We start from the raw sequence: 27,793 nt of genomic DNA on the forward strand, positions 1-27,793 counted from the left end.
CAAATCTTGTGCATAACTACATATAATAAAATAATAATAAACTTTACGGTTACATTTACAAGTATTCTAGCAGCATGGAAGAGTGAGACTTTCACAAGACTTGTCCTCTCTCTTAATGTTTACTTTATTATTTGCACTCACAACTGGCAACAATTTCAGTACAGAGGAGTCATTCAAGTCAGGTGAACGAGTACGAAGTCCGAAATACATAAACCCACTCTTTTCTCATAGCACAAGTCCTTCATTCTCTGTATCTAGTTCTCAGATAAGAATAAATAAATAATAAAAATTTACCATCACAACTCATTTCAACATCCGAGATGATATATCTTAAATCAGCAGATCTATCCAGCATACAGAACCACATCATTATACTGTATATCAATAGCATTTAACAGTCTTTTGTCAAATAACTTACGTATATGTAACAATGTTTGTATTCCAGCAGTCTTCTATTCAATTTATAAAGCTATAAACACTAAAAGCTGTCTATGTTTTCTATGTAAATGACTGTAATTTTTTTATGAGCTGTTTGGACTCAATTTGATGAGGATGCTTTGGTGAGCAAGTGATGTAATGCTAAATGCCAAATCTGTTCCGTTGAAGAAACAAACTCATCTATCTTGGATGACCTGAGGGTGAGTACATTTTCAGCAATTTGTCAATTTTGGGTGAACTGCTCCTTTAATTAAGAATAATATACGCTTTAGCAGAATTGTTCTTTGTAAGCTCATTTTGACTAATGTAGTTAATAAACGACTACTACCTTCTTGAAAACTGCTACCCATAAAGTCTTATAAAATGACACATTTTTGTTGCTATGCATGCAGCAAGCACAAGAACACAGAATTGCTATTCTATGCTGTTCACATCTGACCAGAATGTGGGCTGCAGAGGTGAAGTGTGACGTCTACGTTTAAAGACAGACGGATGATTCAATGCCTTGCGTGCTTAATTTAGAGTCAGCATCTAGCATACACTGAAAACAGGTTTAAAGGGGATTAACGGGTCCAATTTAGAACAAGGGAACAAAGAAGTGCATGTGGTTGTCATATACCATTGATTCCTGATTTAGCAGTGGAGAGAGTCTGGAAGTGTACACTGCTTATTGACCCTAAAGTTTTTATTAAAGCCCAGCGTAGGATGATGCAGCTGCACTGCAGACTCAAAATACAAAGATGTTAGATTACAAAATGACTTTTGGCCTATGAATCCATGTTATTTTAACTTTCATTTAATTAATGCATACATTGACATTAGTATTAACATTCTATCTATCAGTGTGTGTCGGCTCTGTCCATACAAAGAGCAAAGTCTATTTGTTCCAGCGTGTGACAAGATAATGACCTTTGCCCAGGACATGTGCTCATCAGATCTCAGTAACTAATGCAAAAAAATGCAACAGCAATTCAGCCTATACAGTGCAATAGAATGTTAGTTTTATATTGTATTTTAAGGAAGTCATATCATGAGAAATCAAATTGTGCCTTAATCATTTGAGAAAAAAAAAAACTTAATAGAAAAACATTGTGAGAAAAGTCAATATCCATAACATAACATTTCAGTTTGATCTTAGGCATTTTTGTGGCACATTTTAGCACAGATTATTTTATTGCGATGCAAAACACCATGCATCATGTATGAAGTAAAAATATGTATTAGATAAAGCAACAGCAAACACAGCTTGTGAGTGAGAAAAGCCAAAGAGTTTCTTAAAGGCACAATACCAAAATATAGTTAATTCTATGGATTATGTTTTTTTTTTTCAATAGTTTTTTCAACAGTGTTTCAATAGTGACTGTTTTGGCACAAAGAATAAAACATTATACAATCTAAACAACACCTATAACAACGTAGGCTCACCTCACCTCAGTAACGTTTTAATTATTATTCCTATGATATGACCTCCTTAAAACTGAGTAATCTATAGAAATATTAACTATGGATCAGACAACACACACTGCAACATACAATCAAGAACAAGTGAATTACAATCAATATTATATCACAATTATGAAATGATTATGAAGTTCTTAAAAACAAATCTCTATTTTACACAGACAGAGCATATTTGTTTGATCTATATAACAGGACTGATGTGTGTGCAAAATGCAGATTCATTGCTTTTACAGTAACACAGCAAATCTTCATCGCTTTACTCGTCAGAGTAAGTGGCACTTCAAGACTGCTGCACTTCCTCTTCTTTCTGCTTGAGTTCTTGGTTGTACCTACACACACAAATACAACGTGCGTCAAACCATTTACATACATAACTGTTTAGCCAAAGCAATGCCGGTGCTAAAGGAACACAATAGGCTGCTGGGAATATATATGCCGTAGTAAATTCAGTGAAGAACAAAACGCTCCACTCTGCTGCCTCTCTCTCTTTTTAACTGTTGTGCTTAACTCTCCATTACCTCCTATTGACCTTCCACTGGACTTGCCACTTAGCCTTTAGCATAAATGTGACAAAAAGTAACTCATGTAACAATTATAGGGCACCTTCTAAAAGTGAATTAATATTTAAAATGTAAAAATATATATTTAATGCAACTGCGAAATGTATAATTCATAACATGGAATCAACCAGAACCTATTGTGTTCTGAATTGAAACACACCCTTTTGATACAAAACGTCTGCCAACCAAAGTAAATGCTGGTAGTAAGTATGCTGTAGGCCTAAGGCAAGCGTAATAAAAGGGTTTTTGTAATCCGAAAACAAAACGTAACAAGACGTCTGCATTCGTAAACAATTACGAATATAATTTATAAAAATAAATATATAGATAATAAATGTAATTAAAGCTATGCAGTAGCTTTTTTTTAATCCTGCTTCCCCAAATGAGATCATTCTAGATTTCCTGCTAGCTAAATACTTCTGATTCCACAATAAATGGTTTTATAAGTAATTTTGTTAAATTATTTAGGATTATGTTGATCATGTTTTTTTTTTTTTAAGTATCTTGTTGAACTCTACACCACTGAACTCAAAGTCATTTCAGCTTAACTCTACTCCACTAAGCTCATCACCTCTGTGTATTGACTGATGGTAGTAAACAAAGCTGACCTTAGAACAAAACTCGTAATGACTAACCTCCATATTCTCATGAGCTGGATGCTTCCACACATGCCCAGAAAGAAGTTCACAGCAAACAGAGCATAGTTCTTAGGGATGATGACCAAGCAGTACCTTGACCAAATTAATCCTGGAAAGAAATCAGAGAGATTTGCAATTAAAGGGTTAGTTCACCCGAGAATGAATATTCACCCATCTTCTGCTCACCCTCGAAGCATCCTAGGTGTATGTGACTTTCTTCTTTCATAATAATCCAATCGAAGTTATAAGAGGATGTTTTATTACAGATGCACACACATTATTTAACTTCTTCTGAACTGTTGACAACAAACACCCCTACCCCATTGAAAGGCTTGGAGGAGCAAGGACAATTTTTAGTACAATCGACTGGATTATTCTAAAAGAAGAAAGACACATACACCTAGAATGCTTCAAGGGTGAGTAGAAGATGAACTAACCCTTTAACTAATGCGGTGTTGAAATTAAAATCTCATTGCAGAATCAACTATATTTGTGAGCAAAGTGGGTTAAAGCCCTAGTCTTAGTAAGTTGGTACTTATTATATAGGTCAAAACCTAGACCGATCGTGTGAATTGCTGAATCTATAGAGTCAGATCAAAAGAGAATATTTTCTTTAATGTAACATAGGATACACTGCTCAGATATTTACAGCAGTTTACTGGGTTCATTTCAGCTTCTATTTTCAGCCACACTAATCTCATGTTACGATGAGGCTTTAGAAGAGATATTCTCATCTACAGGACACTGACAACAGCTACTGATGTAGATCATCTCTGTATCGCACATTAAAACAAGTACCTGTGGCTGTAATGACACAGGACTGAGAGACGCTGAGCTTTTCTGGAGGTCGGGTCATATCAGAGAATCCAGCCACAACTAAACCCTGCAAGAGAAAAGAGAGAGCAAATAATAGTGAGCTTGCTCGAAGGCCTTGATCAGCAGGTAAATCAAGATATGACTGCATTTCAAACTGCAAAATATGAACTGCCAATTTGCATAAAGCTATGTTGGTTTTGCTTAAAGGGATAGTTCATCCAAAAATCATTACCGCCATCATGCCTTTTGAAACCTTTAAGAGTTTCTGTCTTCCACAGAACACAAAAGTAGAAGCTTAACAGAATGTTTGAGTTGCACTCTGCATTACAATAAAATTCTGTGGAGACCAGGGTCTTTCAACCTCAAAAGAGAACAAAAAATATAATCATATTAAATCATCATAAAAGTAGTTCATTTGACTTCAACACAATATTCCAAATCTTATGAAGCCATATTATTATTATTTTTTTTTTTTGAGAAACAGAGAAAGTTGCTAATGACTTAATGCCTTGAAAACACAAGCTAGGTATGGTCACCTATGCAAGAACTATGTCAGGTACAGGTGCTTCTCAATAAATTAGAATGTCGTGGAAAAGTTCATTTATTTCAGTAATTCATCTCAAATTGTGAAACTCGTGTATTAAATAAATTCAGTACACACAGACTGAAGCAGTTTAATTTTAATTGTGATGATTTTGGCTCACATTTAACAAAAACCCATCAATTCACTATCTCAACAAACTAGAATATGGCGTCATGCCAATCTGCTAATCAACTCAAAACACTTGAAAACGGTTTTCTGAGCCTTCAAGATGGTCTCTCAGTTTGGTTCACTAGGCTACACAATCACGGGGAAGACTGCTGGTCTGACAGTTGACCAGAAGACAATCATTGACACCCTTCACAAGGAGGGTAAGCCACAAACATTCATTGCCAAAGAAGCTGGTGATGTATCCAAGCATGTTAACAGAAAGGTGAGTGGAAGGAAAAAGTGTGGAAGAAAAAGATGCACAACCAACCGAGAGAACTGTAGCCTTATGAGGATTGTCAAGCAAAATCGATTCAAGAATTTGAGTGAACTTCACGAAGAATGGACTGAAGCTGGAGTCAAGGCATACAGACGTGTATAGGACTTTGGCTACAGTTGTTGTATTTCTCATGTTAAGCCACTCATGAACAACAGACAACGTCATAGTCGTCTTACCCTGGCTAAGGAGAAGAAGAACTGGACTGTTGCCCAGTGGTGCAAAGTCCTCTTTACAGTCGAGAGCAAGTTTTGTATTTCATTTGGAAACCAAGGTCCTAGAGTCTGGAGGAAAGGTGGAGAAGCTCATAGCCCAAGTTGCTTGAAGTCCAGTGTTAAGTTTCCACAGTCTGTGATGATTTGGGGTGCAATGTCACCTGCTGGTGTTGGTCCATTGTGTTTTTTGAAAACCAAAGTCACTGCACCCGTTTACCAAGAAAACTTGGAACACTTCATGCTTCCTTCTGCTGACCAGCTTTTTGAAGATAATGATTTCATTTTCCAGCAGGTTTTGGCACCTGCTCACACTGCCAAAAGCACCAAACGTTGGATAAATGACCATGGTGTTGGTGTGCTTGACTGGCCAGCAAACTCACCAGACCTAAACCCCATAGAGAATTTATGGGCTACTGTCAAGAGGAAAATGAGAAAAAGAGACAAAACAATGCAGATGAGCTGAAGGCCTCTGTCAAAGAAACCTGGGCTTCCAGACCACATCAGCAGTGCCACAAACTGATCACCTCCATGCCACGCTGAATTAAAGCAGTAATTAAAGCAAAAGGAGCCCCTACCAAGTATTGAGTACATGTACAGTAAAATGTTTTCAATTCACAAAATGTTTTTTTCATTTTTCTAATTTGTTGAAATCGTGAATTGGTGTTTTTTTTTCTTCCTTAAATGCTAGCCAAAATCATCACAATTAAAAGAACCAAAGACTTAAACTGCTTCAGTCTGTGTGCATTTAATTTATTTAATACACAAGTTTCACAATTTGAGTTGAATAACAGAAATAATTTATTGAGATGCATCTGTATAGTCCTTGGACAGAAAAAGCAGCAACATTCTGCTACTTTTATGCTCCACAGAAGAAAGTGTGGGTTTTTAAATGCATGGGGGTGAGTAAATGATGAGCTATTCCTAACCGTATCTAGTAATTTTCACTGCATTCACTATAATCAAGTCAAACACAAACATCCATGGTCAAGGCACTCTTCAATCTAGCCTTAGAACTGCTACCATGTCAGAACAGAAGAGAGTAAAATGAGATGATCTATTTTATATTTGAACATTTCAACTGTGAGAAAACAAACTAATCTTACCCATTTAAAAACAGGTGCCCAGAAAAAAACCGTCTTTGGCCCTAAGGAAAAAAAGAAGAAAAAAAAACAAGATTTTGATAGAAATTATTGCAAGTGCTATAGTGTTAAGCACTTTATTGTTTGGTGCTCTGAATTCCAAAAAAATTAAGTATACACTAGTGAAAGAAGGCTTGGGAGCAGATACACCTTCAAACGTCATGCAGTACATGATAAGAATAATCTTTTAGTCAGAACAGAAGGTGTTAGAGTCGGGTGAGCAATGTCCAACATATTTACACAATACACAGTAAATAAAAATTTAGCTTCAACAGCACACACTGTAGACACCAATGTCTCCATCAGGTCTAAGAAGTGATGATGGAAACCTTTCAACAACATACATATCAGTGGGACTTCAAATAAGACTAGCTCATTCAAACGGTCCAAAAATATTTACTTAAAAAATTTAAATGTCGGTTTTAATTGAATATATATATATATATATATATATATTTTTTTTTTTGCATGAAAGGTGTGTTTGTTCTTTCATTCTTTAAAATAAATAATGCATTTCATGTCTACTGTATTTAATTGTGTCTCAGGTGTCCAAATTATTTTGGGGGGACACAGTACGACTTAGAATAAGAAAAAAAATACATTGATCACATTGTGGAGATAATCTAGAAAAGAGAATTCAATGCAACATATACTGCATGTAGGCCTAATTTTATAAACACTTCAAAATAGCATGACACATTGCAATATTTGACAATGACCGACTGTTAGTGTATTTCTCCAGACAGGAGCAGAGGAACTTAATGTCTTTACCAGCAGGATGATTGTAGAGAGGTCTTAATTTAGGCGGCAGCATTAACTCGATCCTGTCCAGGGTTCGGTGATATGTCGCTCTCAAACCACCGGAATAAAAACGACATGATTGCAGTCGTGAATAGAGTCTGCTGCTGCTCATGTTCAGTCGCTGCAGTGTCAAAAACACGCTGTCGACAGGAAGTTATCTGGCGGGCACCTTCTCTCTCTCCACCCTCCTCCGAGGCGACCTACCACAATGTCATCATCATCTCCGACAAACACGTCTTGGTTGCCAGCAAGCTCACGGAAACACAAACAATGAGATATACAAGTGAGACTGATCTTGAGAATTATTGTGAGAAGCTATACTGAATGAATGAATGATTAAATAAATGACCAATCTCTCAGCCTACATTTGTTCTAAAATGGGCTCGTTGGATCTCTTCAAAGAAAACGTGGTCATATGGTCTATTAATAGATAACAGTCTGGTGGAATATTAAAGCGACTGCACTGGTGGTCATGATCATAAAGTCAAGTAGGAAGTAAGTCCGTCCAGCAGATGTCACTATCGGCCCAATCGACGCCTGGGTGAAAACGATACAATATTACATAATACAAACGGATTTTCTTTTGTTGAAGTCTTTAAATAATTAATTACGAAATGACATGCAGTCTTTCTCTCTTTTTAAATGGGCTATATTAAGCAATATTTTTACTACATTAGTTGACCATATTAGTTGATTTCTAACACAATTTTTTTCCCACTTTAATAAAATGTATAAAATTATATTAATTAAATAAAATGACCAACATTCGTCTTTTTTCCCTAATTGTTTTCATAGATGCCTAAAGGTAATGACTGAAAAGTAGTTTGACCAATAGCGTGCAAGTATTGCATACAATCGACCAATCCTGGCGCGCGAGAGGGTGGGACATAAATTACAGACAACGGTCAAATCGCAGTGTTAGCAAATTTTCAGACTACACTAGCAACTTGTTTCCCAAAACGCTGCTTGCACTAAATTTGACTATTTTTTAATATGTATTTGGCAAAATTTAGAAACTTTTGAAAAATGACTGAAATGGTTAAAAGGCATGCATTTTTCATATTAACCACACAAAAAGAGGAAATTATTAAACAAATAGCCTAGCCAGTAAAGCATCACCATAGACAGTAAAAGACATTTAATGCTAGTTGTACTTGTTCAATAATAATTGTTCATGTATGATACACCATAGTTGTTGGTTTGGGCCTATAATGGTTCATCAGTAAAGTAAGTTACACTGTTGAGCTTATCTCAAAAACCAATCTATCTAATCTAAATTTAAAGTGCAATTTAAAATACAGGTAAAATGCTGGTGAAAAATGAATACAGAAAATTCCTTCATATATTAACATACATTGTACCTTATTTTTATGGATATGGAAAGTTTAATCTCAGGCACAATTAAATTTATATATCATATCCGATCCAATTTTATGACGTAATTTGCACAAACTAACAAAAACATCTTTCAGAGATAAGATATTATATTTAATTATATATATATATATATATATATATATATATATATATATATATATATATATATATATATATATATATATATATATATATATATATATTTATAGGCTAATGCCTACACTACTTTAACAGACATTTTTAACTCTCAGTGGCACTCGCTGGATGTTTATGTCTGCTACATTTACACAACATAAAGTGAAACTATTTTACTCTATGAGGTTACTAACCAATCCCATAATGTATCTGTATATAGCATGGGGGTGGGACACATCTTTGCAGCTTAGTGAATAACGGAACCCTCATTTTTCCTGTGCTCACAGAGTATGGGTAAATGAATCAATGATAAGATGATATTTTGGATATTTCCTTATGAAAAACAAATCGATAACCTTCTGTGACTGAAAAATCAACAATCCACACGTTTATGAACTGCATGTGATATGTGGTTGGTTGATGGTTGGGTGTAATACATTGGTATTTTCTATTTCATTCCATGAGAGAAGTTCCCTTTTGATAACAGTAAATAAACATGCACTGCAGTAACAGAAAGTTAGATAATGATTTCTGTTTGGAGAAAACAAACCACAGTTGAATGGTAATCATTCCTGAATCTTGATCATAATTTCTTTACTTTAACGCTTAAAGTGAATAAATCATTAAGAATGAGGAAGTTCACATTTGTATCTGGGAAGTTTTACAAAGATTTAATAGAACAATTAGGATTCTCCAAAATTCGACAATGAGCAGAAAAAAGAGAATATGGAAAGTTTAATCTCAGGCACAATTAAATTTATATATCATGTCCGCTGTCAAGAGGTCAAAAACAAAGAATTGTATGACATAATTTGAACAAACTAACAAAAACATCTTTCAGTAATAAGATATTATATTTAATTATATATATAAAAAATATTTGGCAAAAAAAACTCTTCTGAGGTGACAGTAGTAGTCATGAGTAAATTTCACATCTGCTTGAAACTAAAATGTGGTTTCACCACTGATCTATAATATAGATATTATATATATATAATATATATATAGTTATGTATATATATATATAGATCAGTGGGTTTCACCTAAATACATAAAACAACAACAACAACCAAAAAAAAAAAAAAAAAAACATTTAAAAACTCCTAGGTTGTAACACTTTACATTGTACTTCTACTGGCCCCACAGAATTGGACACAATATATTTTTTAGAATTGTTAGTATTGTTTTATTTTATTTTGCACTAACAATTCTAAAAAAAAAAATGTGTCCAATTTTGCATGAAAATGTAAAAGAAATGTGTTTTCTATTAGTGTTGCAAGCCAGATACAACAGCACTCTTTAACCTTGACAATCATTTGTAAAATACATTTTTGGAATATTTCCAAACAATTTTGATTTGTAGTAGAAAAATACTGAAATTTCATATCAAAGTTTGAGACACATAAAACACAAATACTGTGTTATAGGTGTTTAACATTTAAACATTCATAGGTTTACAATGTTATATTCTCAATGAATCAGTATTCTTTATCCGTTTGATTACGGTTTAATCATTATGAGCTTCAAAAGACAGAAAAATAAAGCCATATCCAAATCATTATGTATTTCAGAGCATGCAGATTTACTCATAAACAAGGCGGCTTTTATTTTGAAAGGCCTAAATCGAGAGTCTGATTCTCTGATCATGTGCTGGGGAATGAGCGGAATCACGGAGTTCACAGTATGTGTAATTTTTCGCTTGTCATGTGTTCTTGTGAAACGCATGATGAATGCGGTTGTCTTCAGTATTATTCTGATCTTCATAAGATAACACAATGACAGTACGGCGTCGGTCTTCCTGCTCGTATTTCACAGGAATAGTCACCGCCTTTCCAACAGATTTACAGTGAAATCCCAGGAAGCACGTCACTCAAGACTTCAAAGGGTTTGTTATACAGTCTTTGTTTTGTTTTTACACTGTTAACAGATGACTCTGTCGCTTTTACGCAATAGTGAAAATGTACTGTAATATGGAGCTTGTCTGACATAGTTAGATGCCATCATACCAGGTTGTGACATGAATAAATGCGGAATTGTTTTAGTAACAGTCACATGTAAGTGTTTTTTTTCTTTGGAAAGTCCTGGATAAGTCCGGGTTGGTTTGGGGGGGTTGGGTTGACTCAGTTTTTAATGTTAGTGTATGTAGTGATAACAATTAAATAATAATAAATACATTTAAACAATATTTAAGACTCTTTACACAACGATATTATTGTAAACGTGGTTACTATAAACTTCTGCAAAAATAATATAGCTCTGAATGCATGACTTACATTTCTTTGTTTTCACTAGTTGTTTTTTTCCATTCAAAACCGAAGGAAGAATTTACATCTTCCTAACTTTAATTTCAATCAGAATTTTGTTTGCAGTAGCAAACCTGATCACTCCAAACATGTGAGGTGCCTGTTCTCTGTGCAACAATAAGACCAATATTGTAAAAGCCCAAATCCTGTTGTGGTCACTGCAGCTTGGCTGTAAGGAGCTACATCTTTAAATTAAAAAAAACTAATGAATATATGTATGTATTAATTAAATAAATAAATAAATAAAAGCAGCATTGGTCCAAATGAAAAGTATTCTTATTACAACGAGTAAAATTTCCCTTGTTCTTCTAGTGGAATTCCCCCAGATAAGTTACATATATATCTACTCATAGATAGAAGCCATTCAGTCATGCTTCGTCTTCTGATCATTTTAAGTTTCCTCAGAGGAGGTCGGTAATTCACTCCTTACTCATATGGCTAAATCTGACACTGCACTGGCTGGATGTTTATACACTGGAACGATATGGCAGGAGGTTTATAACAACATTTTTTTCCCACACAGCTTATCTTTCAGATATTGTGGCACAAGGAGCCAAAGCTGTTGAGTTCGGTCGAGATGCTTCGTTCTCTTGTGTGCTGTCAGATGGGTCTGGTGTCAAACAAGTCACGTGGCAGCGGGTGCGCAACACGGAACCGGTACAAACTTTGGCTACATTCAGTGACCTCTTCAAGAAACATGTGGATGACCAGTATGTCGGAAAAGTCCATTTCACAGCAGCGTCAATTAATTCAACGTCCATTGAGATCAGAAACACAACATTCGAAGACGAGGCTTGCTACATTTGTTCCTTCAAAGTGTATCCGTTCCAGCCCAAACGACAAACCTTGTGCCTCACTGTTAAAGGTAGGTTAAATACTTGCTGCAACCATGAAAGTCACAAAGCTTTGCTTTCAGGTTTTTGGGTCAAAAACACAATGATCAGCTAACAAGGGCGGATTTGAACTAAAACACTGAACTGTGTTTTCAGGAATTGGGCATCTCAGTTTTATACAATTTCCTTTTACCAAAACAGTGGTTTTATATTTATATATGTTATATTTAAAAATTCTTTATATGTTTATATATGTTATATAAAAAAAAAAAAAAAAAAAAAAAAATATATATATATATATATATATATATATATATATATATATATATATATATATTGGACCAAACAATGTGTTCAAAATGCAACTGGAACTTACAACAGTTTCTAGTTCCAAAAAAATACTGCATGCAGTCAGTTATCCACTTTTTTCTATGTGGAATTAACAGATTGTACACAATTAAGACATAAGACCTTATGTTTTGTGGTATTTTTGCAGGTATATCAGAAATAACAGCATCATTGAATCCTGCTCCTAGTTCTGATCCAGATGTTGTAGTCTCATGTTCAGCCACTGGTAAACCGGCTCCAGCGATCCTCTGGAAATCTGCAGAGAAACAGTTGAACAACGATTGGTCAAGTAATTTCACAACTCGCAACATGGACAGTTCAACCACCATTACAAGCAACATCACGCTTCCACTGTCACAGTTTCATGGGAAGTACGTGGAATGTGTGGCTCAGAGTGACGGCATAGAGAAGAGCGTCCAAATCTATGTGCCTGATAAGGGTAACTTGATTTGACTTCTGAAACATAAGTTATTTGAGTGGTATGTGACTAAGTGGATTTAAAACTACGTGGATTTAGAATCAAATTAACAAGCTGTGTCAATATTGTACATTTCTGAATTAAGATAAAAAAACATTACATATGCATATTTTCAACTAAAAAATGTGCAATGTTTACAAACAAACTAAAACCTTTTTGCTTCACAGAGAATAAAGTCACATTAAGAAATTATATAATTCCGATGCTGGTCTTGATTATCATCAGTATTGTCATTGTCATCATCTATCTTTACTCCAAGTTAAATGGTAAGTAGAAAAATATTACACTCTAGCACCATATTTATTGTCATGTAAATAACAGCATTATTTTGTATATTCAGTATTTGTTTATTTATTCTTTTTTTTTTTAGATAAATATCATCGAGTTTGTACGGCTTGAACTACTCTGCAACTGTTACTTTATTTATAATTTATAAATCTTTCTGATGCTAATTTTGTCATTGCTTAAAAAAAGTTAATGTTTACATTTGTGAATAAGCTACTTTTCAGATTATAGTATAAATAATATCTGGTTGCCTAGGAAAGCATTTCTCCACAGTTTCTCTTCATCCTGCGTCCGCACTTTAAGTTCTTTCAATCTGACATTCTTTATTATTTATTGTGATTAGATTTGTCTACCAGATTTTAAACAATTCTGTTACAACTGTCTGTTATAGAATAATATGCTCAATTTGTAAGCAGCGAGTCATTGTGAAATTGTATATCGAACAGATGGCTGTTTTTTTGTACATTAGTTGTTTTGTTTTGTGTGTGTGTGTGTGTGTTAATGTGTAAATTCTTGTTGTGGTTTCTTTTATTATTATTATTTGTAACATATTTGTAAGCATCTGAATGTAGGGCAAAATTTTGTTTGTAATTGTTTCATTATGAAACTTTTTTAATTTTTTGCTGCCATTTTGGCCAGGATTCCCTGGAAGAAGAGATTTGCATCTCAGTGTGACTATCCTGGTAAAATAAAGAATAAATGAAGAAAAAAAAAACGTGCATTTTGTGTGGTTTTCAACAATTTCATATATATGTTAAATCTATTATTCTTATCTATACTGTGAATAGCCCATTACTTAAACTCACTGAGCCAGACATGAAAATGTGCAAGCCACAAAACATTACAGCAAAAAACGTCTTTCGACTAATCTACAACAAACGCTGTTCAGCAAAGCTGCAGGTCACCTGTCCATGACGCTCAAAGTTCCCTGCTAAAATATTTTTGTTGAATCCAGAAGTTGGACTCCTGAGTCATCAATCACTACTGATGACTAACACACCACAAAAAGCAATAGAATAATTCTTTCACCATGGACACTTCTTGCTTCCACTGGAATTTCATCATTCTGACTGACGAATCCGAACGTAGTGTTTACATGAACGCTTAATAAAGTGATCGGGTTGATATGTGTGTTTATATGTCACAAGATTCTGATCTAATTTTCTCTTTTGTTGTGAGTTTTCAGCTGCTGGCGCATACTGATTTAAAAAGCACACGTGATATTTATCTACTTCGGGTCCTAATTAAGTGACGACCGATCATTAAAATTGTGCTGTGCTGTGCTGTGCTGTGCTGTTTAAAAAAATAAAAAGTAGTAAACGTGCCACTTCCCGCACCCAAAATTAGTAGGAAGCTAGGAAACACGTCGTTCCGGGCGTCATACGTCATTAAGATAGTTCCACGTCACTGCGCATGCGCAGTACTTTCCAGTTTCGGTTTAATATGATGAAGTGTTTACATGTCCGCTCGCTCGGATTACAAAAGGAATAATAAAAAAAACATTACAATCCGAAAAAAATTTAGTAGGATCCAACCCATTCTTCTATGTTTTTGGCGTGCTTTAGCACTGAAAGTACACTATACAATTGAAAAGGACAGACCTGATGATTTATTCAGGAAATTTCTCATGTGACAGTGACGCATCTACATAGGTCATATCCAGTCACACTTAGGTATTGATATAAACTCTGCAAAGAAAGTACCTAAAGTAACCACTGTCCCCCTGACATGTAAAAATACATATATAGTTTATTTCTTCCTAATCTATACCTATATGTGTAACAAAGGATAAAATTACTTCGATTAAGTTGTCATTCACTAAAGGGTGCTGCCTTTATTCACATGACAAACTGGCACATGTAAAGAAATATTTCACCCAGAAATAAAACTTGAAAATGTACCCTACTCACTCTCAGGCTATACAAGATGTAGATGAGTTTGTTTCTTCATCAAAACAGATTTGGAGAAATTTAGCATTACATCAATCGCTCATCAGTGGATCATCAGCAGTGAATGCGTGACGTCAGAATGAGAAATCAAACAGCTGATAAGAACATCATTATAATTCACAAGAACACACATGACTCCAGTCCATCAATTAACATCTTGTGAAATGAAAGAGCTGTGTCTGTAAATGTCTGTAAGAAACAGGTTCGTCATTAAGACATTTTTTATTTTAAAACTTCACTTTCAGCTAAAATATGTCTTTACATAAAAAGCTGCCTCACCTAAATTAGAAGAGAAATGCATCCAGACCAAGCACTGTTTAAATATGAAAACAGAGGATGGACTTTTCCACTGGAAGAGGCATTATTATGTATAGTAGACCAAAAGTGACAGTTTCAAGTTAAAACACCTTGATGAGCTGTTTCATGCAGCCTTTTGATTCACAAAATGTTAATTGATGGAGCAATCTGCATTGCTTGTGGAACACTGTGATATTTTATCAGCTATTTGAAATCTCATTCTTAAGCCACCCAGCAGAGGATACATTGATGAATGTGTGATATGATGGTAAATTTATCCAAATTTGTTCCAGTGAAGAAACACATTTTACATCTTGGATGGCCTGAGGGTGAGTAAATTTTCCAGCAAATGTTTACTTAAATTCTTCTTTGATGATGCATAAGAACTAATTTGTTTACTATACTGGAAGTGCAGAACACCCAGCACTTCCTTTAGTGCTTGCATGTTTCACACAGCATTGGTTCATTGGATGCAAATCTAATAAACAAATTTTGTCCATTAACAATTTGGCATGTTAAAAATATAGTTCGCATATAAATGAAAATTTTGTCATTGTTCTAAACCTGTAAGACCTTTGTTCATCTTCAGAACACAAACTAAGATATTTTTGATTAATTCTGAGAGATCTGTACTCTGAACATATATAAATTGTAATGTAATTACCATGATCAAGGTCCAAAAATGTAGAGATTATCCAGTGAAATTAAATGGTGAATGCTGTTCTGTGTCAGCTGCGCCACACTTATACGTTTTCTATGTTGTTTGTCCTTTGATTTGAACAAACAAATCTGTGTGGCATAGCCACAGTTATGTTCAGTGGATACTCTCCAAAATGGCGCTATGACACAGTGGAGATGAATTGTTGAATAAAGTCGTTATTTCTATTTTCTTTGTGTACAAAAAGTATTCTTCTAGCTTCGTAAAAGTATGGTTGAACCTCTGATGTCACATGATTTATTTTACCGATCTCCTTGCTACATTTCTGGACCTTCATCATGGTAATTACATTTTTGGGTGAAATAACCCTTTAAGTACATATAAATGCCAATCAACTCAGTAAATATTGACAGCCAAAAAAAAGTAGTTGTTTTGTTGAAGATCATTAGCCTTCTAGTGGATTTTAATTAACCCAGTGATAAATACAACCAAAAACTTAAATAATATAAATTAAATTATTAGCAAAAAGCATTTTGAAGTTTCTGATATATCTTTTTTTTTTTTTTTTTTTTTTTGCTTAAAGATTCAATATTTGACTCATAATTCACAGTTTATTAATTCAAGTGAAGAAATTACTAGTATTTTAGACATAATTTTGCATAATTTTCTATAAAGACAATATTAAGATATAACAATATTAACAATCTCAGACTCCCCAAAATCATATCGTACAGTTCTGTGGAATGCTGAATCAGAATACCGTGACGGTCGTGAACTCTTGAATACACAAAACATTTACCAAAATACATTAAATGAGACAGCAAAAATAAATACCATTTCAGCATTTATTTCAGTTCCTGGGAAATACTACTGTTCCTGTTTAACATGATGATCCATTCCCAAAAGTGTTGAGTCATTTCACACGCCAATGCAGGCCTAATACACAATCATTTGTTTATTAAAACAGGAAACTCCAATAATAACTTCAGATGCTAAAGTTGGGAAATTATTAATTTCAATCTACATGAATGTATAAACTCTTATGGCCTACATATGTCTATATTGCATTCATATTTCAGAAATGTCTTATACCACTTCCAAAAACTGAAAAAAGCTGCCTTCCGAGGACGCGTTCCAAGGCATGAAGGCATCAAGGCACGTCCGAATTCAATGTTAGCTTCAGTTCTTGTCTGCTGAGATGCCTTCATCTGGCCGGTTTTTGAAGGCAGCATATTTGCATCCTTCGCTGCCTTTGATATCCCACAATCCCGTGAGATAAATTCTGTGACAGTTGAGACAAAAATTAAAAATAAAGATGGCGTCTGAAAGTTGCAGTCGGCGGTCAGTTTGTGTGTAAATGTACGTTTTTGATTAACGTTTTCCACTTCTGATGTCAGCGAGAAATTAATATTGCAGTAATGAAATATCCACTTAATTATCACCATAGCTCTCAAAAGTTTCTTTGAGATCATTAAACCATTACTATTTTCCTCAGAAGCCTGTCCAAAATCAGTTTCATGATGTGCCTTCGTGCAAAAACGCTGTCTGCAGATTCATTGTCTGATACGGCAGCGAGTCAGCAAGTCAGCTGTTGCTGTTTAGTTCTCGGATGCACTTAATAAACACGTGGTTGGATGTAAGGCGAAACCATACCTCCGGAAATCCCTAAAAATGTCCTCTAAAGCGAAAGTACAGTGCTCACAACCGGTAATAGTCTGTGGGAAATTCTTACAGTGAGCCTATTAGTGTTTCTGCTTCACTATATAAGCTGTGTCTGATTACAAACAGACCATTCGAAACATTCAACATGTTGTGTCTACTGATCTTCATTTTAAGCCTCATAAACAGAGGTTGGACATTATTAACATTTTCACTCAATGCAATGCATTTCTTTTTCGATACAAAACTGTATTAAGTCTGTAAGCTAATAACTTTTCATTTCGCAGCTTTTTCAGATATTGTGGCACAAGGAGACACAGCTGTTGAGTTCGGTCGAGATGCTTCGTTCTCTTGTGTGCTGTCAGATGGGTCTGGTGTCAAACAAGTCACGTGGCAGCGGGTGCGCAACACGGAACCGGTACAAACTCTGGCTACATACAGCGACCTCTTCAAGAAACATGTGGATGACCAGTATGTCGGAAAAGTCAATTTCACAGCAGCGTCAATTAATTCAACGTCCATTGAGATCAAAAACACAACATTCGAAGACGAGGCTTGCTACATTTGTTCCTTCAAAGTGTATCCGTTCCAGCCTAAACGACAAACCTTGTGCCTCACTGTTAAAGGTAGGTAACTTGCTGCAACCATGAAAAGCACAAAACTTTTGTCTCAGGTGTTTTAGGAAAAAAAAAACGAGGATCAGCTAAAAATTTTAATCAAAACATTGAACTGTGTTTTTAGAACTAGCGCGTGTCAGTTTGGGTCAGGCAGGTTGTTTTGATGGATATAATTGGCTAATTAATGGCAGGTAAAGTGTACAGTACATGTTGTCTAAATGAAATACAAGCAATCTCATATATGCCAATACTGGAAAGGGATGGTGTGAATCAGAAGTATTCAGAGATCTGACTAATAATGGCATCTCAATGCAGGATCAAACAATGTGTTCAAGATGCGTCTGAATCTTTCATTCAGATTCCAGTTTCAGAAAAATGAAAAGAGTAGCCTACATGCAGCCAGTTATCTATCGTGTTTGTGTGTGGTATTAAATTTTTTTACATAAGTCATGTTGCTCTTATTTTTGCAGGTATATCAGAAATAACAGCGTCAGTGAATCCTGCTCCTAGTTCTGATCCAGATGTCGTAGTCTCATGTTCAGCCACTGGTAAACCGGCTCCAGCGATCCTCTGGAAATCTGCAGAGAAACAGTTGAACAACGATTGGTCAAGTAATTCCACGACTCTCAACGTGGACAGTTCAACCACCATTACAAGCAACATCACGCTTCCACTGTCACAGTTTCATGGGAAGTACGTGGAATGTGTGGCTCAGAGTGACGGCATAGAGAAGAGCATCCAAATCTATCTGCCTGATCAAGATGACAAAGGTAAGAGGTTCAACATGCATATCGGTTAGAATAGAATGACTATGCTAATTGCCTAATGCTGTCAGGTTGATTCAGTCATGCTACATATTTCTGAATTATATAAACCCAGTTAATTTAGATGTTACAACATGAAAAACATTTTTAGATTGCTGGACAAAACTGCAAAACCAATTAGAATTAATTAATTATGATGACATTTTGACTTCAATACTTTTTGACCAATATTGAATAATTATTATTTTTTGTCTTACAGTGAAAAACAGTCCAAGAAGTTACATCGTTACAGTTTCAGTCCTCATTATCATGACTGTTGTGGTTCTTGTCATTATTGCCATCTGTCTTCACACCAGACTAAAGAGTAAGCAGCAAAATCCATCCATACGACTAGATGAAATAGGCTAATACAACCGCAGCATAATATTATCTTTTAAGAATATATCTCAAAAAGTGGACCAATTTATTAAACTTTACTTATCTTTTTTCCCCAAAAGGAGCTATGTTTAGGATTAAATCTACTTATGAGGAACCCCTTAATGCCCCAATCGAGGAATGTTAACTTCGCTGCTACCTCATAGTATGGATTTTTGCCCATGATCTTTGAATCTCTTTGATCTATGAACTTTTTGGTTCTAAACTATGTATTAATATTCCTAAGGAATCGTGAATGTCTTGTAGTATTTATTTAATTTATTTGTTTACTTTGTAGTATTCCATTGTAATTGTACAGTTAAATACATAATATTATTACCACTATAATGGAGGATTTTGATGATAGAGAATTATTATATTTATTCTGTAACTTTAGATTTTTAGGCTCATATATTTGCACTTTATGACTCATTTGAATGTACTGGCATGAATAGTTTTTAATCGTGTCTAATTTTGGAGTTTAGTCTGTGACAGACTATACATTTATAAATTTATAAAATATAGGCTCTCTACTAGATATTTTTACCCACAATCCTTCATGACACCCATCATAGTGGTACAGTAATTTGTAAGAAATAGCATTATTACCCAATACAAACAAATATGCTAAAGGCTGAAAAACCTAGTTTTAAGCCGTGCAAAACAAAATTAATGTTATATCATTAATGGACACAGAAGCTGCTTTGTTTCCTGCATGAAACTCTAAAGGCTGCAAAGAGAGACATCTGCCATTCACTGTAAAAAATGACTGTGATTTTAATGGTGAAAATGCTACAGTACAAACCTGTTAAATGGTTAACGGTAATTTTCCTACCGTAAACTGACGTTCCCAGGAATCTCTGCATTCCATTTAAAATTTTGTTTGAATTTGTTGTTTTTTTCTTTGACATAACAATGTTTCTTCTTATTTTTTTTTCTTATCTGTTATGTTTGTTAGGGTTGTACGTTACATATAATGTTGTTAAATTAATGTTTATTGCATATTTCAGTTTAATGAGTCTCACCATGATGGTGTTTCATGCTTGTGTGAATGACACTGTGCACTTTCTATTTATCTTATCATTCAAAAGCTGCTTGTGATAGGCTTTGTTTCATCACGTGACTTCTTTATCACCACCTTCTTTTGGTGGTTACCAGTGTATTACAAAGGGCCAAAACAGATTTCAGTACTTCAATAAGTTGGTATAATAACATTATATCAGTTAAATTATGGTTTTAAACTGTAAATTTGAGGTCACTGTATTTTTCACGGTATATTTTTTACAGTATTTGTATTTGTATAGTTGTTTGATGTTGACTAATTAGAAGTGTATTTTTTCAGCAAAAAGTACTGTAAAGTAAATAAAACATATTTGTGTTTCTACAAATATTTATGTATTATCTAAATGTTCATACTGAACCATTAATATGGGATTGCACTTAAATAAATAAAAAATTAAAATTAACTGTTGGATTCACTGACTGGATTATTTACTAACGTTTCTATACTCTGTACTTCTACTAAATGTACTAAGTGTAAACACGAAAATAGATTTTTTTTTTTACAAACTCCAAAAATGTTTGCAGGGTATGTACTGTAAATGATTTCAACAAATTAATGTGACACGACATGATTAAAAATATGACACTGCAGATTTTGAAAAGAATAGAGGAAGTTATTCAAAATTGTGAACAGAAAGGAACATTCTGCCTGGTCCAGCTGAAAAAAAAAAAAAAAAAAAAAACATGTTGAGGAATGATTCCTGTTAAACCTACTGTATAAACCTATTGTAAATGCCTATGCATTTAACCACCAGAGAAAATTTTCAGATTTTGTTCCCTGAAACAACCAATTCAAAGCTATTAAATAACACTTAGCTACATCTTTTTTTCAGCAGGCATGTGATCTGATTGTGTGTCTAAAATGATGCATCTGTGATGCATCTGCAAATTTGAAAGGAAGTCATCTTGATGCGGTATAGCACTATACACACTTCAGCCATATTCAAGCCATTTCCTCTGACTGCGCACAGAAACATGCAGATCTTTTACCTGACAACTATGTTTCTTATAATGGCTGTTCTCTGCAGTCAGCCAATTTCTCTATCAGCAGGTAAGTCTCATTTATTTCTAAACTAAGAATATTTATTTATTTGAAAACATTACTGACAACAGACGTGATAGCATTCAGGTTACCAGACTGTATTTGGCTCTGTATTTTAAATAGGATACATTTGTATTCAATGCTTTCAAAGCTTTTTTGTCATTTCGATGTTGAGTTCATTTTTTATATTTTCAGTACTTTTTATGGGCTAATATAAAATTTTTCCTATGTGCAGTGTCTGTTATTTACTCACGTGAACCAGTAACAAAGACTGAGGGTCTTTCGTTGTCTCTAAAGTGCACAGTGAAGTATAGGATAGAGGAGTGTGACTTTGAGACCAATTGGTGGAAATGGAACAGAGATGAGCCTTTGCAAATCACGGATCCCAACAAATATCTGATCACAGTAAATGAATCAGAAACAGATGAGCACAGGCTAAGGGACATTTTCCTGAGATTCAGTTCCTTAAATCTTCAAGACAGTGGTCGCTACCAATGTGATGCCAAATGTCTCAACAGTGGGACTGCAGCAAAAGGCCATCTCTTGGTCCTCAATGTCACAGGTTTGAGCTGAAAAAAAAGATTTGGATTCTTAGTTTTTGTATATTACAATGCTCTTGTATGTGACACCTGTTAATGTGATTTTATTTCTACAGCTGATCCATACAAAGATCTGAAGGTCTCAACATGGAGCGGCCAGTTAAAGGCAGACGCAGCTGTGCTAGCACTCAGTACCACATTATTATTAACATGGTGTTATTAAATTATATTGTGTTTTCAGTATGGAGCAACACACGGTATAAACATATTTAATTTTGTTAATCTGCTAAAGTGACCAACTGTAATTTTCTTTTATTCTAGACTTGGTCTTGGATTAAAAAAAAAAATTCATCCAAAAATGAAAATTCTGTCATCATTTAATCACCCTCATGTCGTTCCAAACCTGTATGAGTTGCTTTCTTGTTGTCTTATGTTGTTGAACATAAAAGAAGATATTTTGAAGATTGCTGGAATTTTAAAGGGGTCATATGATGTTTTTTTAGAGATCATTATTTTGTGTAACAGAATATTTTGACATGCTTAAATGTAAAGAACAACAACAACAACAAAAAAAAAACATTATTTGTCAAATACTGTACATTATTGTAGGTCTTCTATGCCCCGCCTCTCTCAAACGCTCTTCCGACAAGCACTGCTCTGATTGGCCATCTGACCCAGTGTGTTGTGATTGGCTGAATACCACAAGCACTTGTCGGAAATTTAATGACCCTTTCCATAATCGTGAGCTTCATCAGTTCAAGCCTGAAAGGGGAACACAGTCGCGTGACAGACACAGTGATGAAACTCCTTCTGTTTGCTGTACACAAGCCAAAGCCGGTTAAGACAGCTGACTCCACTGTGTCACCTGTCACTCTCTCTCTCTCCGACACATGTGGGTGCCAACACACACACACGCATGCAAAACTCTGCATTTGAAGAGTCAATAGCAAATACTTAAACTGATAAGTATTTGCTATTGATTCAGAAGCACCATACTGTAGTAGCAAAGTCAGAATTACCCCTTCTCCTTTGTGTGAATATCTGGGAGGCATTATGCAAATATTTCCACATAGTGACGTAGACATGTGGGGGCGTGTTTAAACAAGCTATTTTTGGGGGTTATGGAAGAGTCTTAACTTTGAGAAAGAATATCTCTTTGGATTTGAGACTTTAGTCTTTGCAACTTCACAGATCTTCTTTATTCACCAAAGAGCTTGTAACACTTCAAAGAGTAAATCACATCATGTGACCCCTTTAAACAGTTGGTGGTTGCCATTGACTTCCATAGTATGAAAAGAATTACTATGGAAGTTTGATGACCAGCAATCTTCAAAATGTCGTCTTTTATCATTACATCAGAAAGCAACTCATACAGGTTTGGAATGACATGAGGGTGAGTAAGTGATGACAGAATTTTCATTTTTGGTTGAACTATCCCTTTAAGTTCTTACATTGTGACAGCTTGTACCTAAAAAGTTGTTATAGAGTTGATTACCTGATGATGCTTAGTTTCTTAATTGTTGCCATAAGTTGCAATTGAGTTTTATTTGACTTTAACTTTATTTTGTGAAAGGGATAATGCATTGCACAACCTGTGTGTTAAATGTTCTGATGTTCTACATTCATTTTAGCTGCAATGGAACATTTCAGAGCAGTGGTCCAGACTTGTGGCTGAAACTGAAACCAAGCTCATCTTGCTAAACGGTGTTGCATATGTAATACGCTTTAACTTGCCAAATGTAGTAAACATGCCAATAGGTTACTAATGCAAAAACAAACTCATAATAAGGCACAAGCATTGTAATGCTTTTTTTTTTTTTTTTTTTGCATTTGATAGTAGAAATGCAATACAATTATCTTTGTAACAGTCAATAATTATTACTACCAGGGCCTCAGCTGGGGTTTGCGGGGCCCTGGCTGATGCAGGTTATACCCATGGGCCCTGTTTGAAATAAATAGCATGAATAAATAAATAGAACAAAGATACAAATAATTTTTTTTTTTTTCAAGTTCTCAAAGTTATTTTTCTTCAGGTTTGTGGGTGGTACAGAAACTTAGCAATCAAATGTAAAATAGCATTGTATACTGTATAAATTACATTTAGATGAATTCTTGTTAAAACTACAAAGCAATACAGTAAAAATCTGTGAGTGTTTTTCTCCCATTTAATTTCTTGGATTAACATTAATAAGGACAATGACAGCAGCTAGTAAATTAGGCGCGGTCACTTTAAGAGACAATGCATCCAATATAATGATGCAAATTCTATTTCTTTCTCAACTGTTTACTTTCACTGAAGACAATATTCCAACCATTTTTTTTTTCGAGGATACTCGCAAAGACATGTATTGTGACATAATTTTGCACGCGTTTGTTTGTTGGTTCAAGAGCAAGAAGATGCAAAACTCCATTTTCATTTTTGGATGAACTAAGTTCTTACATTGTGACATAATATATGTACCGAAAAAGTTGTTATAGACTTAATTACCTGATGATTCATTGTTTTTTAATATAAGTATGCAAAAAAAAATTTTAAGTGAAGTGACACACAGCCAAATATGGTGACACGTACACACACACACACACACACGGAGCAGTGGGCAGCCATTTATGCTGCGGCGCCCGGGGAGCATTTGGGGGTTCCGTACCTTACTCAAGGGCACCTCATTCGTGGTGTTGCTAGCCCTAGATTTGGGCCCACAACCTATGGGTTAGGAGTCAAACTAGGCCACGACTTCCCCCATCACTACGCCACAATAAGCCACTACACCTTGGCATATGATTTCTCCCATAGCATTTTAGCCCACATCTTTTTTTTTTTAGCCCACATTGCTTAAGTTAAAACAAACAACATAAAGAAAAACATGCAGATTTGGATACGGAGAATTTAGACTGATCTAAAAGAGAGAAATACTGCCATCTACTGGATATCAGATGTCTTATAGAAGTCATTGGAAAACATAATATTTCTCTCCTTTCCGTGATAAATACACCTTATGGAGGGTTTCTTTTGCCGCCATAATAAACCTTTTAAAGGCTGTGTGAGCATTGCATTTCTGCCTGGATGAGATGATGAGGTTGACAGGCTGGAGGAGAATTTAACATCAATATTTTACATAACCAATCACACTCAACCTGAAGTGATTCATTCATTGTCATTGTGAGGGGGTAAAGTTACAGATGACAACCACGTTTTACGTTCTATTACTGGAGACTTCGTGGCTTTCGCGAGATGTGTGATTGAATCGCCTTTTACAGCTTGTACGGTCCATTGACTTCCTCTTTCTTTTCCTGTCAGTCTCTCTCCCTATTTAGTTCTCCTTTTCATTGTGACCTTATCCAAGGACTATGCCAGGTAATTCTGCAATTTCATTTTTAGTTATTCTTTTAAAGAACTGACTGAAAACTCCCTCCGTCATTTTCTGCTAGTCGCTTAATACCAAAATGACTAGATCTAATTACAGTAACTAAGCTTTTAATGGAGTCATATATATTTCACAACTGTGGCTTTTTCTTACCTAATTTATTTATTTATCCTGTAAAAATCTTATCCACAGACACTTACAACTTCCCCTACTTCCCCTTGAACAACATTTGTCTAAAAAAACAAAAAACTCCCAAAAAACATCTCCTTTTTTCTTTTAAATTTACTGGCAGAGCAAGCAGGGTTACACTGGACATTTCACAGAGACCTGCTTATGTCACCAAAAAGTACAGTCAAATTACTATTTAAAAACTATTCAAATTACTAGTTATTAATGGGACAGAAACCTGTATGGGTCATTCCTGGTATTCTGTACATTTGGTGTCCCCAGTAAAGATCACAATCCTATTGCCTTTAAAAATCATATTAGTCATAGATAACACCATTTGAACTTTAAGCATATATTGAAGTTGATTTGTTTATTACATTTTCATAAATACAAAACTTACTGTTATAGATTCAAATTTCAAGTTTAAGAAGTAGTACGTTTAAACTTGATGAGAAATGTTTAAGATATGTTTTATTCAACCCAGCTCAGACAAAAGTGATGTCAACAACATCATCATTTAGTCTCAATGAAGATTTATTGGAGTATAAAAAATGTGTTAACTTTTTAATATTTAGTCTTTCTTTTCATAGACTTTGTTTCATAAATTCACATGGTTAAGCAGCAGTTTCCCTAAAATTATTAATATGGTCCCTATCTCACTAAAGTGTTGTTTGAGGTAAATCCACTGCCATGTGTATATTACTGTAGGTTGTCATTCTGAGGAATCTATGAACACTCGCTCACCCTCTCATTCATTTGTAATTAGATGTCAGTGTGATAAACCAATCTCATTCCACCAGTTCTAGCACCACTTTATATGCATCCAAATTACACCCAGGTTCAATGTATTATTTAATAGAGCTGTCCAGCGCAGTTCAAATGCATCACTTTGTTAAATGAGCAAGGGGGGCTTGTCCATTGTTAATGTGGCTCATAATCAGAGAGGAGAGGTAGTGTAGGTGTCTATTTTTTTGAGTGGAAACATTTTAAGCTCTTATTAATTATTAATTTCCAGGAACGACTGTAGCAAGCAACTGTGGATAAATTGGGATAATATATTATCAGGATGTGTAAATATGTAAACCATATTTTAAAGCAAAAGTTATCATTAAAATGTATATTTCTTCAGAAGAAATGAAGCATTACATCACTCGCTCACCGTTTTTTTTAAACAGCTAATGACTTTATCAGCTGTTTGGGATCACATTCTGATGGCACCCATTCACTGAGAAAGTTCCATTAGTGAGTAAATGATGTAATGACAAATTTATCCTAATCAGTTCTGTTGAATAAACAGATTAATTTACATCTTGGATCGCCTGAGGGTGAGTACATTTTTAGCAAATATTCAGTTTGGATGAACTAATGTTATAACTGATTACATTTATACAGTTAGAGTGTTATTTGTGTTGATTGTCTGTGTTATTTCAGAAAGAATACTTATAAATCACAATTATACAATGCCAGTTTCATTAAATATCAAACAAACTGGCATTTGCAAACAGAAGAGAGCTTTTCTGGAGCGTTTGCTTATGCTATCTTTATTTAGTTAAAGTAATACAGTACCTATTTTAATGCAGCAAGAATCAGGCGTTTTAAGTGTGCCTTCCATGTCTTCTGAGGGACACTGTAACTTCCTACTTCCTTATCACTGACACTAATGAATAAAAGATATGAATTTTCAAAAAGGTATTCACTGAACACAGTGAATAATATGTGCAGAGTTCCATTAAATCTGACATAGTCTGTAATGTTATGTTTCCAACAAAGCAAATATGTGGATAATGAAACCTCAGTAGAAATTCTTCAGATTTGACAATAGCTTGCAGTAGATGTAAGGTAGAAGAATGGCCTATTCCTTTGTGAAAGGGAAGCAAATTTATAATTCATTATTACTTGAATAGACTGAGAGGAAACTGGGTAGAAACAACTACTACATGTGGATGTTCATAGATAAGTGTACTTATGCACTGAAGTGATTTTATTGCAGTAATACAAAATTAGCTGGACTAAAGCATTTAAAGTATTTGTCATCTCACTGAGTGTATTGCATACTCATTTTTCAACTGAACCACTGGGTAAAATACATCTCTTTCACCAAATTCCAAAATTCATCTAGTAAAAATACAACTAAAAATAGAAATAATCCCCGGATTTACTATAGAGCACAGTTTTCCTACCGGAAAAGAGTTGTTAAAAGTAGGAGCTTATATCCTGCATGTAAGTGTATGTGTTTTTTTTTTTTGGGTGTGTGTGTTTTTATATGCATGCATTCATGCATTCACACAGTTTTTATACTGCACTAATGAAATTTTATACCTTCACAGAAACCATTTGCCCTTTTATGATTTGTAATTATTTAACATTTGTGGGTCAAAAAAACTAATAAAAACAAAAGACATCCACA

At 34.6% G+C, this 27,793-nt stretch overlaps 3 protein-coding genes across 4 annotated transcripts; 2 read left to right on the plus strand and 1 right to left on the minus strand.

Moving 5' to 3' along the window:
- Positions 1-1,212: 1,212 nt before the first annotated feature.
- mpc2a (mitochondrial pyruvate carrier 2a) lies at positions 1,213-7,530 on the minus strand. Its single transcript, XM_026204526.1, has 5 exons — positions 7,064-7,530; positions 6,257-6,297; positions 3,896-3,980; positions 3,095-3,206; positions 1,213-2,228 (listed from the first exon to the last, which is right to left on the minus strand). Exons 1-5 carry the CDS (start codon positions 7,203-7,205, stop codon positions 2,180-2,182), a joined length of 429 nt encoding a protein of 142 aa, XP_026060311.1. The 5' UTR covers positions 7,206-7,530; the 3' UTR covers positions 1,213-2,179.
- Positions 7,531-10,504: 2,974 nt separating this feature from the next.
- Positions 10,505-13,578, plus strand: LOC113044487 (OX-2 membrane glycoprotein). Of its 2 annotated transcripts, none has more exons than XM_026204529.1 (5): positions 10,505-10,659; positions 11,432-11,773; positions 12,238-12,528; positions 12,735-12,833; positions 12,938-13,578. In XM_026204529.1, exons 1-5 carry the CDS (start codon positions 10,623-10,625, stop codon positions 12,964-12,966), a joined length of 798 nt encoding a protein of 265 aa, XP_026060314.1. In that variant the 5' UTR covers positions 10,505-10,622; the 3' UTR covers positions 12,967-13,578. The 2 variants fall into 2 exon arrangements, with proteins under 2 accessions (XP_026060314.1, XP_026060313.1); XM_026204528.1 differs by lacking the exon at positions 10,505-10,659 and adding an exon at positions 10,724-11,318.
- A 3,035-nt stretch (positions 13,579-16,613) lies between these two features.
- LOC113044488 (OX-2 membrane glycoprotein-like) lies at positions 16,614-20,643 on the plus strand. Its single transcript, XM_026204530.1, has 5 exons — positions 16,614-17,606; positions 17,703-18,041; positions 18,503-18,802; positions 19,056-19,160; positions 19,294-20,643. The coding sequence occupies exons 1-5, from the start codon at positions 17,564-17,566 to the stop codon at positions 19,356-19,358; spliced, it is 852 nt and encodes a 283-aa protein (XP_026060315.1). The 5' UTR covers positions 16,614-17,563; the 3' UTR covers positions 19,359-20,643.
- Positions 20,644-27,793: the final 7,150 nt, after the last annotated feature.

The sequence above is a fragment of the Carassius auratus genome, chromosome 26 (assembly GCF_003368295.1).
Source record: "Carassius auratus strain Wakin chromosome 26, ASM336829v1, whole genome shotgun sequence".
Classification (NCBI taxonomy): Eukaryota; Metazoa; Chordata; class Actinopteri; order Cypriniformes; family Cyprinidae; genus Carassius; species Carassius auratus.

Bases quoted from the DNA above. Each gene is read 5' to 3' on its own strand.
- LOC113044488 (XM_026204530.1), top strand. From the start codon at position 17,564: ATGTTGTGTCTACTGATCTTCATTTTAAGCCTCATAAACAGAG. The intron at 17,607-17,702 runs GTTGGACATTAT...TTCATTTCGCAG, and splicing joins TTTAAGCCTCATAAACAGAG to CTTTTTCAGATATTGTGGCA. The intron at 19,161-19,293 runs GTAAGCAGCAAA...TTTCCCCAAAAG, and splicing joins TCTTCACACCAGACTAAAGA to GAGCTATGTTTAGGATTAAA.
- LOC113044487 (XM_026204528.1), top strand. From the start codon at position 11,279: ATGCTTCGTCTTCTGATCATTTTAAGTTTCCTCAGAGGAG. The intron at 11,774-12,237 runs GTAGGTTAAATA...GTATTTTTGCAG, and splicing joins CTTGTGCCTCACTGTTAAAG to GTATATCAGAAATAACAGCA. The intron at 12,834-12,937 runs GTAAGTAGAAAA...TTTTTTTTTTAG, and splicing joins TCTTTACTCCAAGTTAAATG to ATAAATATCATCGAGTTTGT.
- mpc2a (XM_026204526.1), bottom strand. From the start codon at position 7,205: ATGAGCAGCAGCAGACTCTATTCACGACTGCAATCATGTCGTTTTTAT. The intron at 3,207-3,895 runs GTACTTGTTTTA...ATTTCTTTCCAG, and splicing joins CTGTGTCATTACAGCCACAG to GATTAATTTGGTCAAGGTAC. The intron at 2,229-3,094 runs GTTAGTCATTAC...TTGTGTGTGTAG, and splicing joins CAGCTCATGAGAATATGGAG to GTACAACCAAGAACTCAAGC.